This window comes from Pantherophis guttatus, chromosome 14, assembly GCF_059756535.1.
Source record: "Pantherophis guttatus breed Tessera chromosome 14, ASM5975653v1, whole genome shotgun sequence".
Classification (NCBI taxonomy): domain Eukaryota; kingdom Metazoa; phylum Chordata; class Lepidosauria; order Squamata; family Colubridae; genus Pantherophis; species Pantherophis guttatus.
Window position 1 is genome coordinate 15835618 of NC_142076.1, and position 19869 is coordinate 15855486.

The 19869-nt window shown below is 43.4% G+C and overlaps 1 protein-coding gene across 1 annotated transcript; it reads left to right on the top strand.

Moving 5' to 3' along the window:
* Positions 1-531: 531 nt before the first annotated feature.
* On the top strand, positions 532-14816 carry LOC117670793 (acyl-coenzyme A synthetase ACSM4, mitochondrial-like). The gene is made up of 14 exons (XM_060692903.2): positions 532-720; positions 2915-3102; positions 3644-3854; positions 4435-4645; positions 4799-4942; positions 5383-5539; positions 6125-6204; positions 6849-6972; positions 8436-8516; positions 9546-9647; positions 10262-10389; positions 11283-11382; positions 12671-12790; positions 14583-14816. Exons 2-14 carry the CDS (start codon positions 2917-2919, stop codon positions 14667-14669), a joined length of 1731 nt encoding a protein of 576 aa, XP_060548886.2. The 5' UTR covers positions 532-720; positions 2915-2916; the 3' UTR covers positions 14670-14816.
* The last annotated feature ends 5053 nt before the right edge of the window (positions 14817-19869 follow it).

The window sequence follows — 19869 nt, forward strand, 5'->3', positions numbered from 1 at the left end:
ATTTATTTTTAGCAAGGATTGGCTACATTCATGTGAGAACAAGCTGCAATAAAGATCTAAGGAATCTTGTCAATAAAGATGTAAGGAATCTTCAGGTTATCACTCCACTGGAAGACACAAACCTTGAAGTGTCTGGATTAAGATTATTGTGTAATTCAGCCTTTCTGTCAGTAGCCATTGGAAAAGCATGAAAGGGGCAGGAGGGAAGATAAAGCTTTGTTGAAGGACCGAGATCCAAGGTCCCAAAAGATTGAATTACATCATTGAGTAGGGAGGGAAAATCAAGCTTCAAAGAAAGATGGTTGTCCAGAACTCATGGGACAAACTCAAATCCCCAAGACATTTAACCTTTGAACGCAAGGAATGGACGAAGGAAAAAAAAAAATCAAGATAACCGGAATTTTTTGTGCTGTTTGCCATGTTTATTTTTGGGCCAGAGTTCATAGTTTCCTCCTTTGAAAGGAGGAGTCAATTTTAGGATAATATTTTACAAGCATGTCAGTTATTAATAAAGAAACTCGGTCAGCTGTTTTGGATTGCACTTGTATCCTTCAACCATGGAATTATATCTAAGGGGCACCTTGTCCAGTTAGTTTTCTCCAAGAAAAAACGGAGTTCCATTTTAAAACCACTAGACAACTTGGAAAGGCAACTAACATACAAAGAATTTTCACAAATCTTGAGTTCTTCAACCAGCTTCTTCACTAGCACATCTTACAGGTCAGTCTGCGTGTGGGCCAAACTCATGTTCCATGTTCAGCTTGAACCATTTTTTTTTTAATTTGATTTATATGCCGCCCTTCTCCGGAGACTCAGGGTGGCTTACAGTGCATTAAGCAATAGCCTTCATACTTTTGTATATTTATACAAAGTCAGCTTATTGCCCCCACAAACTGGGTCCTCAATTTACCTACCTTAGAAAGGATGGAAGGCTGAGTCAACCTTGAGCCTGGTGAGATTCGAACTTACTAATTGCAGACAGCTGGAGTTAAATTACAGTGCTCTGTCTGTTGAGCTATCCAGGCTCCTAAAATTTAAAACTAAATTGAAAATTTAGTCTCGTTGTCCAGCCTATTATTTAAGTTACAGTGGGTTAGTAGTAGCATGGCCTTTGGGGAAGGATTAGCTTCCTGAGGTAAATATTCCTTCCCAAAATTGCTCCCAAATCTTCAATAGGGCATTGACAACATTAGCTGAAATTGTGCCATCCAGTTGTTGTTTACTCTTAGCAGCCGCAGAGGTATTCTCCAGAAGGATCTGTTCTTAACTTGATCCTTCAGCTCTTCCTCTTTTTATATAAATGTTTAAAAAGAGATACAGAAAATGTAAAAAAAGGAATTAATATAAAAGGAAGGAAGGAAGGAAGGAAGGAAGGAAGGAAGGAAGGAAGGAAGGAAGGAAGGAAGGAAGGAAATGGATGAGGGAGGGAAGGAAGGGAAAGAGGTAAGCAGATGGATGAGAGGGAAAAAAGGGAGGAAGGAAGGAAGGAAGGAGATGGATGAGAAGAAAAAGGGAGGGAGGGTTCAATTTTCTTTGCAGCAAATATAAGTACAAAACTATCTTAATGAGGTCATTTTTTTCTATTATCCATTTTTTAAAAATAGTGATAAAGAAAACATAAAAAACCCCGAATTAATATCAAAGGAAGGAAGGAAGGAAGGAAGGAAGGAAATGGATGAGGGAGGGAAGGAAGGGAGAGAGGAAAAGGGAGGGAGGGAGGAAGGAAGGAAATGGATGAGGGAAGGAAGGAAGGGAGAGAGGAGAGGAGGAGGGAAGGAGGGAGGGAGGGAGGGAGGGAGGGAGGAAGGAAGGAAGGAAGGAAGGAAGGAAGGAAGGAAGGAAGGAAGGAAATGGATGAGGGAGGGAAGGAAGGGAGAGAGGAAAGGGAGGGAGGAAGGGAGGGAGGAAGGAAGGAAGGAAGGAAGGAGATGGATGAGAAGAAAAAGGGAGGGAGGGTTAAATTTCCTTTGCAGCAAATATAAGTACAATTACAAAATTATTTCTTACTCAATAAGGTCACTTTTTTCTATTATCCTTTCCCCCCCTCAATCCTTAAAACCCACAAGTCATAGGTCCGTGTTTTTCTATTTCATCCCAAAGTCCATAAAGGATTGCTAGACAGCCATACATGTAGACCTTATTCATTTAGCCACCTCTGCAAGTTTCATCATCTTCACCAACCATTTCCTCCACTGTGGATAGCTTGACTCTTCCCATTTTTGAGCACATAATAATCTCGCTGCAGTGGTCACCTACAAAAACAGCTTTTCCCAATTGCCTGTCCATTAGTCCCAAAAGAAAAGATTCTGGATTCACTTGTATTTTAAATCTCCAAAATCTTCTGAATTAATATATGTAGAATAGATAGAATAACAGAGTTGGAAGGGTCCTTGGAGGTCTTCTAGTCTAACCCCCTGCTTAGGCAGGAAACCCTACACTACTTCAGACACATGGTTATCCCACATCTTCTTAAAAACATCCAGTGTTGGAGCATTCACAACTTCTGGTGGCAAGTTGTTCCACTGATGAATTGTTCTAACTGTCAGGAAATTTCTCCTTAGTTCTAGGTTGCTTCTCTCCTTGGTTAGTTTCCACCCATTGCTTCTTGTCCTGCCTTCAGGTGCTTTGGAGAATAGCTTGACTCCCTCTTCTGTATTTGTGTCTGTATTTTCTTTTTTTATATATGCACCAAACATGATAAAATGTCCCTTTTCAACTCTTTCAACAGCGAACGTGGTTTATTTGAAAGGGCGATTATAAAAACTTGCAACAAGAAATACTTCGGAGGAACTTTGATTTCCCCCGCTGATTTTGATATTGTGATCTTGTCCTTTTTAATCTCCTTCAGTCTTGTAAATTAAGTCTCTGGAGGCTGATATTGGCTAACACCACTGCCATTTCTTTTTTTCCACAGCCATGAAAACTTCACTTGCTTTCTACACGATATGGAAAAAGATCCCTAGATTAGTTCCGAGATATTCCAGATATCTCAGCTCTCCTATATCTGCACAGTACGAAGCTGTAAGCCAGGGACAGGAACAACTACCGGAGTATTTCAACTTTGCCAGTGATGTGTTGGATAAATGGACTCAAATAGAAAAGGTAAATGTTTCCCCCTCCGCTTTTTAGCAAGGTCTCTCTTTGTTTCAAAAGTATTGCCATCACTCTGAATGGGCTTAATGACATGAACACTTCACTCTATCTTATTAGAATAGAATAGAATAACAGAGTTGGAAGGGACCTTGGAGGTCTTCTAGTCCAACCCCCTGCTTAGGCGGGAAACCCTACATCACTTCAGACAAATGGTTGTCCAATCTCTTCTTAAAAACTTCCAGTGTTGGAGCATTCGCAACTTCTGGAGGCAAGTCGTCCCACTGATTAATTGTTCCAACTCTCAGGAAATTTCTCCTTAGTTCTAAGTACCCCACCACCACCACCAAGCCATGCCCACAGAACCGGTAGTAACAAATTTTAGATTTCACCACTGGGACAGAGGATACTGAACTAAGCTAGGAGTCCAAAGTCAGTTGCAACACCGGTTTCTGTCCATCAGGCTGTGCTTGCCTCGAAACATTTAAGTTAATGCAGTTTTAAGAGAAGAGTAAATATTTCTCTCTCTGTTTCGCGGGCATCCATTTTGTAGGATGGAAAAAAATCATGCCACCCAGCCCTGTGGTGGATCAATGGAAGAGGAGGCGAGGTCAGATGGAGCTTTGAAGAGATGGGGTTCCACTCCAGGAAAGTGGCCAATATCCTCACCGACCGATGTGGACTACGCAAAGGCGACAGAATCCTGGTCATTCTCTCCCGGATTCCAGAATGGTGGTTGGTGATGATGGCTTGCATTAGGACAGGTCAATTTTTTTTTTAAAAAATGTCATTTTTATTTATTTTATTTGTTAAATTGATTTGCTGCCTGTCTTGCCTATTCTATGTGGCTTGCAAGAATAAGAAGGAAGGCATGAAAAGAGTGCAAACAAAACAGAAGTAAAATAATTGTAGATGACCAGGCTGAGCCCAAGAAAATCCCTTCGTCCCCTCCAACACACCTTGAATTCCTTTGATTGATTGATTGATTGATTGATTCATTCATTCATTCATTCATTCATTCATTCATTCATTCATTCCCAAACAGAAATTATCTGTCGCCAATTTGCTTTGATCGAGAGTGCTGCGGTGGCCTAGACGTGGAGCTCTCGCCTCACAATCAGGAGGCTGTGAGTTCGATCCTAGGTAGAGGCAGATATTTCTCTCTGTGGGCACGATGAGAATATATCTGCTGAATATAACTCCACATTAGCAACAGGAAGGGCATCCGGCCAGTAAACACTCAGTTTACTCAGAGATTATGGGATCATTAAATGGAGATGATGATGATGATGAATTTGCTTTGCCCATGAGTAGTTCAGACTCCCTGTCTTAACCACCTTGCAGGAATTGTGGCCATCCCCGCAACATCGCAACTAACTGCTAAGGACATTGAGTACCGACTCCAAGCTTCAGGAGCCAAATGTCTCATCACTACCGAGGCCTTAGGATCTACAGTGGATTCCATTGCCCCACGGTGTACCTCTTTGAAAACCAAGCTGCTGGTATCTTCTGAAGGCAAGCGAGAAGGATGGCTCAACTTTGATGAACTGCTCAGGTGAGCCTCTTGGAGAGTGTATTTCGCAGGTTTCTCCAAAATGTGCCAGAACCTGCTGGGTTTCAACCCTGATATGGGGGTTGAATGTGACTGCATCAATAATTTGTCTTTCTAATGTTTTTCCCGTTTGCTGGGATGTTATTTATTCCACAGAGAGGCACCTGCTGACCATACTTGTGTGAAAACCAAGATGAATGATCCCATGTTGGTTTATTTCACCAGTGGAACCACAGGGGTTCCCAAGATGGTTGAACACACTCAAGGGAGTCTGGGGTTCAGACCCCTCATTAGCCAAAGGTATGAAAGAAGGTCCCTCAAAATCCCAGTGAAAATTCATAATAGTGAATTCATTGTTAGGTATTGGATATTATAAGTAATACATATATGACTATTCCTCTTTATAATTAAGGAATACTCTTGTGTTCAGAGGCTTTGTGTTACCTCTAGCTCTTCTAGAGAAAAGCATAACACCTGAAAAAAAGTGTGCAAGTAGTTATAAGATGCCAACCGGCCATATCCTTGAATACGACTTGTCAATCATCGAGTCAAACTCATCACATTGAATGTCTGTCAACTATTTAGTTGACTTCAATGCCAAATGATAAGAGGTCAATTCCATCCCATCAATTTCATCAGTCACTTCCATTCCTTCGATTTCCATTCAGGGTAATATTCAGTGGTTGGCTTTGTGGACCATCAAATTGCTCCCCGCAATAAGATTTTCTTTGTTTTATCAGATCCTGGTTGTCCACAACCTCTTCAGACCTTGTATGGGGCACAGCAGATACCAGCTGGGTGGTGGCTGCCATTGGTTCATTTTTTGATCCATGGGTTTTGGGATCCTGCGTCTTCATCCATAACTTACCAATGTTAGAGAAAACAACCATCCTAAGAGTAAGTGTTAGGGTTAGATGGATGCCCTAATTAAATCATGAGACTCGAGCCAAGCTTCAAAAGAAATCCAGTTATTTATTAGGAGCTTCAGAATGTCATCACGTTCCAAGTGAAGCCAACTCTGACCCCATGTAATTTATGGCCCAGACTTGACCCTGTATCCCTCCTCCCCCCAGGGTGTGTTATCAGTCACATTCGCTAATGGAGCAATTTTGCGGGTTGTAGAGATTACTCCCCTCCAGCCACTCTGGGTAACCCTGGGAGAACAGCCTTGAGAGAGATATGTCTGGAATGTGCTTTCGTTGCTGCTTCACCGTTTTCCCAACCCGCTTGCCAACTCGAGAGTAGGCCAGGGATGCTTTGCGAGTTGACAGTAAGATGCCTTCCCTGCTATTGCTACCGGTTCTCTGAACCACCGGCCATCATCGCTACCTACTCGCCCGAGCCGGTCCGAACCGGGAGCATTTCACCCCTGGCTAGAACCCAACTCAATTAACCTAATGTTGAATTGAATTAAACCCTTCAGTGTGTAATTCGTGTGCAACCTTTGCTTGGTTTCTTATTGTACATATATATTCTTTTTAGACTCTCTCCCAATTTCCGATCAACGCTTTCGTGAGTCTTCCTACCTTCTTTCGCATGATCTTGAGGGAAGATTTCACGAGGTACGGTGGGAAGCAACTTTTTAAAAACTGTGTTTTTGTAAGGATATGCCTCCTTTCAGAACCCACTTTGAAGTTTATCATTCTAATCTGCTCCTGAGGGTCAATGGAATAATCTTGGATCATTTGTGAAAATGCAATGTTTCTAAGCTGATAACACACTTATTTATTTATTTATTTATTTATTTATTTATTTATTTATTTATTTATTTATTTTATTTATTTATTTATTTATTTATTTATTTATTATCCACTCTCCGAGGACTCTGGGCGGCTTACACCAAAGACAATAGACTAAATAACATATTGCCCCCAACAATCTGGGTCCTTATTTTAAACACCTCGGAAGGATGGAAGGCTGAGTCAACCTTGAGCCAGTGAGATTTGATCCGCTGATCTGCTGGACTAGCAGTCAGATGAAGTAGCTGCAGTACTGCACTCTAACCACTGCGCCACCTCGGCTCATTCCTTGGTTCCACTTAACCCCACCCCCCTAATTTTGCTTATTCTTCTACAGTTAGCAGTTCCTAAAATGAACCTCATTCTCAATAATACTTCTAGCAGAATACTTTTGATGCTTTGCTTATAACCTGCCCCAAAATATTAATGTCTACCTTCTTAATAATCTTGTGTACGCTCTTATTAAGTTACAAGTTCAAGAATCTTCAATACTGTATAAGTGGAGGAGAACCATTAGAGCTTGACGTGATGGAACAATGGAAGAACAAGACAGGACTGGACATCTATGAACTATATGGACAGACAGAAGCCGTACTTTTTTATATTTCTATCTATACTTAATTTATAGTGACTTTCTCACGATTATTTTAAATCATTGTAAAACTCCCAGATATCTCTAGAGCAGTGTTCCTCAACCTAACTATTTTAAGGTGTGCGGATTTCAACTCCCGGAATTCCCCAGCCAGCATGGATGGCTGGGGAATTTTGGGAATTAAATTCCATCGATTTTAACATTGTTGAGTTTGAGAAACGCTGCTCTAGAGGATGGAATATTGCTTTACTTTTAGAAGAAGAGTAAAGAAAAAAAATTATAATTGACATATCTGTAGTAGTTTGGTAGCTTTTGGTTTCTAATATTTCAAATGTTTCCTACTGAGCAAATATCTTATGTTTTGGGGCACTAAACTTATAGACACTACTGAGGGGAAAAAAAATATGCAAGGTGATTAGGAATCCAGTTCCAATTGATTTAAAATGGTTTACTGTTGTCACAAAATAACTGATAAGAATAAGCATGATAGGGATGAAATAAGGGGTGGGCTTCGGATTCTTTACCAACGGGTTCACTGCCTTGTTGCTGGGTAGGCATGGCCATGGTGGGCATGGCCTAGCCAGCCGCCAGCACCACGATGGGAGGGAGGCATTTTTTTACCCTCCCCAGGCTTCAGAGGCTTTTCTTGAGCCTCCGGGAGGGCAAAAACAGCTTCCACCGGCGTCTGGAGGCCCTCCGGAGGCCAGAAACAGACCCATTTCTGGACTTCTGGAACCTCCGGTAGGCCCAGTTTTTGCCCTCCCAGACCCTCTGTGCAGCCCCTGCACTTATCTGGAATGATGAACGGGCCACGTGGAGACTCCTGGGAGGAGAGGGGAGGGGTGGGAGCAGTGGTGAAATTCAGCAGGTTCTGACAGTTTCTGGAGAACTAGTAGCGGAGATTTTGAGTAGTTCGGAGAACCGATAGCAGAAATTTTGAGTAGTTCGGAGAACCGGCAAATACCACCTCTGCCTGTCCCAGAGTGGGGTGGGAATGGAGATTTTGCAATATCCTTCCCCCAAGAATGGGGAGGGAATGGAGATTTTGCAGTATCCTTCCCCTGCCATGCCCAGTAAGGCACGCTCACCAAGCCACACCATGCCCACCAAGTCACACCCACAGAACCGGTAGTAAAAAAATTTGAATTTCACCACAGGCTGGGAGGGGAGGGGAGGGGTGGGTGTGGCCAGTCAGGGGTGGCATTTGCGGGTTCACCAAACCCCGTCGATCCTTGGCTAGAGGATCGCCCGAACCCTGCCGAACCCCCAGGAGCCCACCCCTGGATGAAATGGCAGTCGTCTACATACTTTTTTGTGAGTCAACCTATTGAAACAGATTTCTCTGTGAATATCTGTGGGCCAAATTGTAGGTGTTTCTAAAACCATGGGAAACAATGAGGAGGCTGCGTGCGTTTGGGTATATGTGCGCGTATTCCTTATAAAATAATTTTCTTTTATATAGGGATCGATCTGTTCAGTTTCCAAAGAAATGAAAATTAAGCCGGGCACCATGGGAAAAGCCGTTTTTCCTTACGATGTCCAGGTTGGTATTTTCAATCTTCTTCGTATTGATTTTCAGATGAAATGCATTCAGGCCTTCAAAATAGATTACAGGTCGTCCTTGACTTATGACCGTAATTGAGCCCCAAATTTTGTTGCTAAGAAAGACACTTGTGAAGTGAGTTTTAACCCATTTCACAACCTTTTTTTTTTTTTGCCATGGTTGTTAAGTGCAGTTAAGTGCAGTTGTTTTCAGTTAGTGACCTGGTTGTTAAGTGAGCCTGGCTTCCTGACTTTGCTTGTCAGAAGGTCACAAAAGGAGATTATGTGCCCCTGAGTATTCTGACCTAGGCTTCCCAAGAGCACGAAGCAGACTCCTTGTCCCGACAAAAACCCCTTTTTCTTAAGTGACTGTGAATTCTTCTCATTCACATCCAGTTAAGTCTTTCAAGGGAGAATTTACAGTCACAGACCTCATCTGGCTTGGAGAGCTGCCAGGCCGATATCTTCAAAACTTGGCAAAGAGTCTCGGAGAGTCACGAATCAATTAGGCGAACTAATTGTCTCCTGCAAACTCCACTCCCCCTTCGCTCCTCTTTTATTCCCTCTGGGAGGGGCCATTCACCGTTCACCTGTGGCTTTACTCCTGAGTCGACCCTTGTTCCTTAGCTGTTCCCTTCATCTGGCAACTCTGTGCATGTGCACACTGGGAACAGGCTCCAGCTGTTCCTCTGCCCCACTGATGTCTGACTCTGAAGGCAGCTGAAAACTATCAGACGGCCCTGGCCCCCTCTCTGCCTCCGATGCAGAGCCCTCATCAGAGCCTTCCCCAGACTCCAGGACTGGCCCATGTTCCTCCCCAACCTCCTCACTGTCCGAGTCTGCTACCAGCTCCGCTGGCCACTGGCGGGCCACAACACACGTGACCATGGGGATTGTGCAACAGCCATAAGTCCCTCTCTTTCAGTGGTGTTGTAATTCCAAACAATCATTTCATTGATGGTTGTAACGTGGAGATTACCTGTATATCCAGATAAAGGCCAGTAGTTGAGTGGCTTATTTCTTTTTCTAGATTGTAGACGAAGAAGCCAATATTTTACCTCCTGGAAAAGAAGGTGAAATAGCGATCAGAATAAAGCCTCAAAGACCCCTTGGTTTGTTCACTCAGTACATTGTAAGTAAACTCTCTTGCAGCCTTGGGAAAATCCCAGTAATTGTCTTAAGGCTCCTTTATTTAATAGAAGAAATTGGAGAACGTGTCACGATCTTCCTTAATTTTACTCAAAGTTTTTAGAGTTCTTAATCTCTCCCTGCAAAAAAAAAAAAAAAAAGACCGAAATGTGTCTAAAGCATGGCCATTCAATTTTGGCAACTTTAAGACCTATGGACTTCAACTCCCAGAATTCCCCAGCCAGCCATGTTGGCTAGGGAATTCTGGGAGTTGAAGTCCACAAGTTGCCACAGGTGGATACCCCTGGTCTAAAGGAACAAGACCTGATGGAGGAATTCTGGGAGTTGAAGTCCACAAGTCACCACAGGTGGATACCCCTGGTCTAAAGGAACAAGAGCTGACTGAGGAATTCTGGGAATTGAAGTCCACAAGGCTTAAAGTTGCCAAGGTTGGACATCCTTGGTCTAGAGAGTAAATTAGATGGTGTCCTTTTCTTTGTATGGGAGATACATCTTTGCTGGCCCATCACATTGGCCAATGAAACTCTCCCTACGGACTTCCATTAAAGTGGTAGTTATATGGCTACTTATTGTATCCTTCTGAAATATTCTCCTCAGAATGCACCTGAAAAAACGGCTGCCACCGTACGCGGAGACTTTTTCGTCACTGGAGACAGAGGAGTGATGGATGAAGATGGCTACTTTAGGTTTATCGGACGAGCTGACGATATCATCAAATCATCTGGGTCAGTTTCCTTTCTGTGGGTTGTTTCCGTAGCTTCATGCTCCTGAGTTAAGAGAGAAGCTTCCAATTTTGCAAACATTGAGCAAAATATCAAAATGCCATTTACAAATCAAAGCTCTGTTTAAAAAATACAGCTGAACCTGGGTTTTCTTCAGTGCCAAGATTAACCAGTGAGGTCCACCCAGATTTTTCTTCCATCTGTACATTCTCATGGTATTTTCTGTCAACTCACAAAGCAACCCTGGCCTGCTCTCAAGTTGCCATAAGCAAGGGGGGATGGGAAACCAACGAAAGGGCACAGCAGCCAAAAACAGATGCACATTCCAGACTTATCTCTCTGAAGGCTATATCCCAGGGTTACCCACAGTGGCCGGAGGGGAGTGGTCTCTACAACCTGCAAAACTGCTCCGTTAGAGAATGTGATTGTTGACACACCCTGTGGGGAGGGGGGAAAACAGGGTCATGACTGGGGCATAAATTACAAACTACTTCTGCTGACTGCCGGCTGCCTGCAATTTGGCAGATTGAATCTTACCAGGCTCAAGGTTGACTCACCCTTCCATCTTTCCGAGGTGGGTAAAATGAGGACCCAGATTGTTGGGGGCAAGAGGCTGACTCTGTAAACCGCTTAGAGTGGGCTATAAAGCATTGTGAAGTGGTATATAAGTCCAAGTGCTATTGCTATTACTATAAATCAAGAACTACCTGTAATTCTACCGGCTTGTAAGTTTACTGGGTTGATCTACATGGCAGTATTGTGTACGGATTGAAGAGTCACTGCATACTTTATGTTCCAAATTTGGCCATCCACAGTAGATTTTAGGGCCATTTACCTCTCGTTTATAAATGTATACATTTCCCCAGTATTGACTGCTTTCGATCCCTTTTTCTTAGGTATCGTATCGGACCATTTGAAGTGGAAAGTGCGCTCTTGAATCATCCCGCGGTAGCAGAAGTTGCAGCTGTTAACAGTCCAGATCCAATCAGAGGAGAGGTAAGGAGAGCCCACCCCAGCAATAATTTCTACCCGCTAACATTATGTCGGATTTGAATCCAAACTTTTTAAAATGCATTTGTTCGTTTGTTTTCATTAGATTTTATATTCTGCTTTTCCACCAGAAGTTGAAGCTGGCAAAACTAACATTCCTTCCTCCAATTCCCCCCTCCCCTCCTTTAAAAAAAAAACTACCTTTTGTGACAGCCGAGGCTGAAAGAGAATGAGAGACCGGAAGTCACTCAATGGGGTTTCATGATTGAAGTTGGATCCGTCTTAGAGCTCTTGGTTCAACCCCTTAACCACTGCACGATTATGCCTCTCAGGGTGGATGGAGGTTGTAATACTGAACAGGACCTGCTATGATTGGAAAGTTTATTCTGTCGTGCTAGGAAAAAATCAGATTTGGATGACTTCCATCTATTTTAATCAGTATGGAATAAACAGAACCGAACTTGGGGGAAGTTCCTAAATCATAGAATAGAATGGAATGGAATGGAATGGAGTGGAGTGGAGTGGAGTGGAGTGGAGTGGAGTGGAGTGGAATGGAATGGAATGGAATAGAATAGAATAGAATAGAATAGAATAGAATAGAATAGAATAGAATAGAATAGAATAGAATAGAATAGAGGAATGAAGAATGGAATGGAATGGAATGGAATGGAATGGAATAGAATAGAATAGAATAGAATAGAATAGAATAGAGAAGAATGCAATAGAATAGAATAGAATAGAATAGAATAGAATAGAATAGAATAGAATAGAATAGAATAGAATAGAATAGAATAGAATAGAATAGAATAGAATTCTTTATTGGCCAAGTGTGATTGGACACACAAGGAATTTGTCTTCGGTGCATATGCTCTCAGTGTACTTAAAAACTATAAATGATCAATCGTGATCATAGTCATCGTAAAAATACATTCATAGTAAATCCTAAAATACAACACTAAGTGATAGTCATAGGCTACTAAATAAGCAATCAACATGAATCATACTAGAAAACTAAACAAAACAATATAAATCATAAAGATCACGTGCTTAGGATCTAAATCATGTGCTTAGGATAGCTCTGTAAGATTCCTCTGAAATGAAAACATGAAACATGAAAGAGAATATGTGATATTATATTCTTTATATCTGTTATTCTGTTCTATTCTTCTGTAAACGCACCCTGGGATTTAGTTTCTGAGAATTTTAGAAATTTTCAGGAGTGATAGGAAACATTTTTTTAAAAAAATCATTATTTTGGGAGTACTTGGGCATTTTCCATCTCGGCTTTTTTTAGGTAGTAAAGGTGTTTGTGGTGTTGTCTACGGACTACGCAACACACAACAAGGAGAAATTAACCGTGGAACTTCAGGAACATGTGAAAAAAATGACTGCTCCGTACAAATACCCAAGAAAGGCAAGTATCTATTCTTTTTTTTTCCCCAATTTTTATTTATAAGTACAAACTAAACAGAACAATGAAACGTACAAAACATAAAAACATATAAACATCCATTTCAATACATGTCCAGTTTGTCGCAACTGTAATATACATTTCTCTTTGTATTTTGACTCTTCCATATTTGGTCATTCCCTTTTGTTTATCTACTATTGATCTTTGTTGACCTATGTCTGTTCTTTGTTTCCATCATATTATATTTGGTCATTTTATTTACTTCCTATTGCTTCATCTCTTTCCTATCTTTCAACCAACTATACCACTTTTCCCAAGTATCTATTCTTATATTGGAAGTGTGCTGGAAAAAAAAACCCTGAAGATATGAATATGAGCATCTTTATTGCTCCCAATGGCACAGAATTGAAAATAGATTAGTAGGGTTAAAGGGGATCTTGGAGATCTTCTAGTCCAATCCCCTGCTTGAACAGGAGACCCTATAAAATTCTGGACAAATGGCCCTCCAATCTCTTCTTGAAAGCCTCCAGTGATGGAGCACTCACAGCTTCCAGAGGTAAGTCATTCCACTGATGAATTGTTCAGGAAAGTTCTCCTTAGTTCTAGATTGAATCTCTCTGTAATGATCTTCCACTCGTGACTTCTTGTCCTGTCCTCTTGCACTTTGGAAAATAATTAAGTCAATCCCCTCGTCTCTTTTAGAGCTCCTCAAATATTGGAAGACTGCTATCCTATCACCCCTGCTGCTTTTCTTTGTTGAAGTAGACATACCTCATTCCCTCAGTAATAATGTTAATAAATATTGACATTATACATATCCAGGGGTGAAATCCAGCAGGTTCTGGAGAACTGGTAGTGGAAATTTTGAGTAGTTTGGAGAACCGGCAAATACCACCTCTGGCTGGCCCCAGAGTGGGGTGGGAATGGAGATTTGGCAGTATCCTTCCCTCAGGAGTGGGGTGGGAATGGAGATTTGGCAGTATCCTCCCCTCAGGAATGGGATGGGAATGGAGATTTGGCAGTATCCTTCCCTCAGGAGTGGGGAGAGAACAGAGATTTTGCAGTATTCTTCCTTCAGGTGTGGGGTGGGAATGGAGATTTTGCAGTATCCTTCCCTCAGGAATGGGATGGGAATGGAGATTTGGCAGTATCCTTCCCTCAGGAATGGGATGGGAATGGAGATTTGGCAGTATCCTTCCCTCAGGAGTGGGGAGGGAATGGAGATTTGGCAGTATCCTTCCCTCAGGAGTGGGGTGGGAATGGAGATTTGACAGTATCCTTCTTTCAGGAGTGGGGTGGGAATGGAGATTTTGGAATATCCTTCCCCTGCCATGCCCACCAAGCCACACCCACAGAACCGGTAGTAAAAAATTTTTGAATTTCACCTCTGTACATATCCATTCGTTAACAATTGACTTAATGAATGACAATGAATAAAATGCCAAGAGTTGCCTCTCCTTCAATGATTGTTCTGTAGTGATCTTTTCAAAATCCAATGACAAGATCTCCCTTCTTGGGAAACCTAGTCGCTTGCTATATTTTCTGCTTTGATGGCTTCTTCCAAAAAGAAATGAGAATGTCCAAAGGTCTTTGCGATAGGAAACGTTGGCCATTGCATCCTCTCTGGAAAACTGGATCGCCTTCTTTTAGCAATCGAAATCTTGGCGTTGACATTCCAACCGATTTAAAGAGTTATCGTCGTGGATTCCAGAGTATTCGTCACTGATTAGTAATCAAGGTTGCAAAGACAATCACAACAAGATCTGCACTACATGGCCCTTTCTGTCTTTAATAGGTGGAATTTGTCCAGCAGCTACCAAAATCCCAAACGGGGAAGATCCAACGGAACAAATTAAGAGATCGAGAATGGGGCCGAGTTTAAATCTACAGAAGGCTTGCTTTATCTCCACAGTTTCCTTTCGTAGATGTGATCCAAAACCCTGTTTCTCTCGAAATGACCTGTTCGTTGGCTTGACTTTGAGTGCTCAAACCTATAGATGCTATACATTAAAAGCAGTCTTCCTTGAAACCATGTAGCAAGAAGATGTTGTTGAGCTGCGGTGGCACAGTGGTTACAATGCAGTACTGCAGGTCAAAGCTGATATTCAGCCGGTTCGGGCAAAATGGTAGCGGCGACTGTGGGCGTCCTCCTGCCCAGACATAATACCGTCTTATTTAACCACGTTTTGGAGGCTGGGCACATGCTTGGAAGGTGTGCGTACTTCTTCTGACTGCTGGCTGCCATCAATCTGGCAGTTCAAATCTCACCAGACTCAAGGTTGACTCAGCCTTCCATCCTTCCGAGGTCGGTAAAACGAGGACCCAGATTGTTGGGGGCAATAGACTGACTCTGTAAACTGCTTAGAGAGGGCTGTAAAGCAGGGGTGGGTACTACTTACCTTTACTACCGGTTTGCAACGAGGCCGCACATGCACAGAAGCATTCTGATGATGTCAGAGTCGGTGGGCGGAGCCTCCCGCCTGTTTTACTACTGGTTCTATAGAACTGGTGCGAACCGGGGGCACTGCTGTAAAGCCCTGTGAAGCAGTATATAAGTCAAAGTGCTATTGCTATTTATTTATTTATTTATTTATTTATTAAGCTCATATGCCGCCTTCTCTCCGGAAAGGACTCAGGGCAGCTCACAGCAATAAAAAGCAGATAAAATCAATATTAAATGTTAAAAACCATTAAAACTCCCCTTCACCACCCTGAGTCCACTAGGAGAAGGGCGGTATACAAATTTAAATAAATAAATAAATAAATAAATAAATAAATAAATAAATAAATAAACGAATAACTCCCCTTAAAAAACCCCTTCAGTCCAATCCGGCCTGGTGAAATAACCATGTCTTAAGGTCACGGCGGAAAGAGCGCAAGTCAGGGGCCACCCGGAGCCTTGTTGGTGTCAAAATGAAAGAGAAATCTAGAGGAGTGGCCCCCAATCTTTTGGACACCACCAGGGACCAATTCCATGGAGACAGATTTTTCTGTGGACTGGAGGAGGCATGGTTTCATATGCTGCCTGCATCCCGCGGACGGGGCTTCGCTTGTTTGCATGGCCTGGTTTCTGGCATGCCGCGGCCCAGTGCTGGTCTAGGGACCGGGAATTGGAGACCCTTGATCTAGAGGACAAGTGGAATGGGGTGAGATGGTGAAGGTGCTGGACTTTCTGACTGGGGAGAACCAGATTCAAATCACTCTCCTAGAAATTTTTCTCCTTTCTCAATCTACAGACTCTGGTTATTGTCGAGATACACAACCGATCTCTGTGTAAGTTACCTTGAGGTCCTAGACCAGGGGCGTCAAACTCGATTTCATCGAGGGCCGCATCAGGGTTGTGTTTGACCTCAGGTGGGGGTGGGGGCTGGAGGGGCGTGGCCAGGCTGGGTGTGGCCAGCTCAATGTCACTCATGTCTGGGCATCTGTGGCAGCGCGAGCATTCTGCCAGCAAAAATGGGCTCCTGAGCTCCGTTTCCAGCTGCAACGGCCTCCTGCAATCCTCTGCCAGTGAAAACAGAGCTTGGGAGAACCGTATGTGGCCCTCACAAGCTCCGTTTCTGGCTGCGACGGCCTCCTGCAATCCTCTGCCAGCGAAAACAGAGCTTGGGAGAACCATGTGCGGCCCTCGCAAGCTCCGTTTCCAGCTGCGACAGCCTCCTGCAATCCTCTGCCAGCGAAAACAGAGCTTGGGAGAACCGTGTGTGGCCCTCGCAAGCTCCGTTTCCGGTTGCGACGGCCTCCTGAAACTATCTGCCAGCAAAAACGGAGCTCCCGTTGTCCTGCTGGCAGAGGCACCGTGGGTCGGTCCTTCACTGTTTCCAGGGTGCCCCGCGGGCCAGATCTAAGCACCCCGCAGGCCAGATCTGGACCATGGGCCTTGAGTTTGACACCCCTTTACTAGACAAAAGGCAGGAGATAAATCTAAACATATCAACATTTCTCTCAGTTCAAGATCTCATTTCCCCCAATGGGTAGGATAGTTCATTTTTTTCCAAGAAGGAATACAGCGCAACCAGACAACTACATGAATAGAAAATTATCTCACTGTAAGAATGTTGACCCTGTAGGCATCTAGGCCAGTGTTTCCCAAAGTGTGGTACGTGTACCCCCAGGGGTACGGGAAGAGTTTGGTGGGGGTACGCGTTGCACCGGAGTTTGGTGGGGATCATGTGGGAATATCCACTGCACTGTGCTTAGCTGCGCCCACAGAACAAGGAAAAAATATGCGCGTATCGCAGTTTTTACACGGGAACTGGGGCCATCGTACATCGTATCGCAACTCATTATGGCGGGAACTTCTGTGCATCCTTCGCGCAGCTCAGGTTCGGCCATTTTTAAACTGCGGGAACATTAACAGTTGACGTTGAGCCACGGAGCTGTTTAAACGCCGGAGAATTGCAGTGTTATCTAAGTGTTTCCCAAAGTGTGGTACGCGTACCCCCAGGGGTACCATATGTTTTTTATGAGGGGTACTCAGCGTTACGAAAACTATAGAAGGGGTACACATATGTCAAAAGTTTGGGAAACACTGATCTAGGCTAACCTTCAATTTGCACTTGTGGTATTCATTCCCATTAACCATCATTCAAAGTTAGTCGGAATTATGTTAACAATGAAACTGTCGGAGAACGACCCTGTTAGTCCATGTTAGCTAAAAAGTAGGAGCCTGGTATTAACACACTAACACACTAAGCTAACAAACCTTGTTCCAAGACCTAAACTGCAGCTCCGGAAAATTCCTTCTGATTTATTAACCCTGAATGTTACATAGTTAGAAGGAAGCCTAAATAACAGAACTTTGCTTTCTTACGGTCTGAAACGACCAAGATATTTATATCCTGATTCACAAACTTCCATTTTTGATACCGTGTTTCCCCGAAAATAAGCCCTCCCCGAAAATATTTAACCCGCCATTTCCTCTGGTTAGGGTTAGGGAGACAGAGCTGGAAATCAGGTAAGATGGCTCCACGCGCCTCAAAATTATAAGACCTCCCCGATAATAAGGCCAAGCACTTATTTCAGGGTTCAAAAAAAATATAAGACAGGATCTTATTTTTGGGGAAACATGGTACCAGAATTGATCTTTTCAATTCTGTGGGTAACTACAAAGGAGATCAACTGACTAGGAATCATACTAGGTCCGTGATGGCGAATCTATGGCATGCGTGCCACAGGTGGCACACGGAGCTATATCTGTGGGCACGCGAGTAACTCAGCTCCAGCGTGCATGTGTACGCCGGCCAGCTGATTTTCGGGTCTTTCAGGCCCACCAGAAATCGGGAAACAGGCCATTTCTGGCGTCTGGGGGGGCGGGGGAGGCCATTTTCGCCTTACTCGGGTTCCTAGAAAGCCTCTGGAGCCTGGGGAGGGCAAAAAACAGGCCTACCGGGCCCACCGGGCCATCACGTGCCAAAAGCGGGAGTCAGGCGGGGGGGTCGCACATGCATGCACGGGGGGGTGGGGCACAGTGAATTGTGGGTGTGGGCACATGCGTGCTCGACCCCCCCCCACGCTCCCCCCACTTTTGGCACGCGATGGCAAAAAGGTTAGCCATCACTGTATTAGGTCATACAGACTAACACATACTCGGTTCACAAATGATTAAGCTGATAGTTTGGACACCGACGGTCCCACACGTGAATGAGGCAGGGTTAATAATCATGATATATAGACAGGTTCATAAAAAGAGAAGATGGGTTCAAGTAAAATGCTGACTCATGTGATTAAGTATTAACGAAGGTTGCAATGCTTAATTTGTAAAAAGGTGAGCTCAGCAAAATCAACCCTCCCTGTGCAAGACCTGCGTTCCCACCTGGCGTTATGCCAGACAGCTGAATGATGTCTGTCACAGCTGAAAGGAAAATAGAACGAAATAAAATAACATCCAGTGCAATCCACGGTGCTCCTTAAAGCCTCTTTCCAGACTGTTCTCAGTCTGACAAAGCCATTAACTCTACAAACAAATCTAGAGATTAATTTGCAGGCAAGACTATTTTCTGCATTCTGGTCTAGCAGTGATAGATAATTACATGCCTTTCTGCAGTGGTGAAATCTAAAATTTGTTGCTACCGGTTCTGTGGGCGTGGCTTGGTGGGGGGGGTGTTAATGTGACTGGGTGGGCATGGCCTTTTTTTTTTAAACTTTTAAAACCATCTTTTCTACAACCTCTTCAGCGAAGAGGTTGTAAAAAAATGCTTTCAAAAGGCTCTGACGCTCCCAGCTGAGTTGCCTGATTGGCAGAGGCTTTTTTTCTTTTAAAGAACCGGTTCAGTGATGTCATATCCTCGCCGCTACCAGCTCGGCAGAAGCGGGCCGAACCGGGAGGAACCCACCACTGAGTAATTGCATACACCATGCAACCAGTAGTTGCATGGTGTAATATAATCAGAAGCTTGCTCCTGTCAGAAGACTATGAGCCCGATTTGCACAACGTTTAAGAAGATTCCATAATTATTGATTTCATTTCTTGTTAAATTCATATGCTGCTCATCTGACTATCCAAAGAGGCATACGGTTGGGTAAAAGGGTAAAATATAGCTCTGCCAAGTATTTTGGGTGATATCTCTAAGACATTCTTTACTCTTTGACGGTGTTCTGACATAGGCCTCCCAAGATCATTAAGCCGACTCCTTGTCCCAATAAAATCTCTTTTATTTAGGTTAAAGGGAAATTCTTCTCCAGCGAAGTCCCGGCCAACAGTCTTTCCTGAGATTTCACAACTACAGACCTTTATCAGGCTTGGAGAGCTGCCAGACTGACATCTTCCGCAGGCCATGCAGTAAACAATACTTGGCAAGAAGTCAGGAATCCCTTCCCTGTTAAACCAAGTCATGGTTCGAAACAAGATCAAGAATCCCCACCAAGATACTCACAGGAAAGAAAAATTTGGGGCTCAATTGAAGCCAGATTTACTTAACAACTGGATTACTAACTTAACAACTGCAGTGTTTCACTTAACAACCTCAGCAAGGAAAGTCATAGAATGGGGCAAAATTCACTTAACCAATATTTCAATTAGCGACAAAATTTTGGGGTTCAATTGGGGTCGTGGGTCCAGGACTACCTGTAGTCTTCAGTTC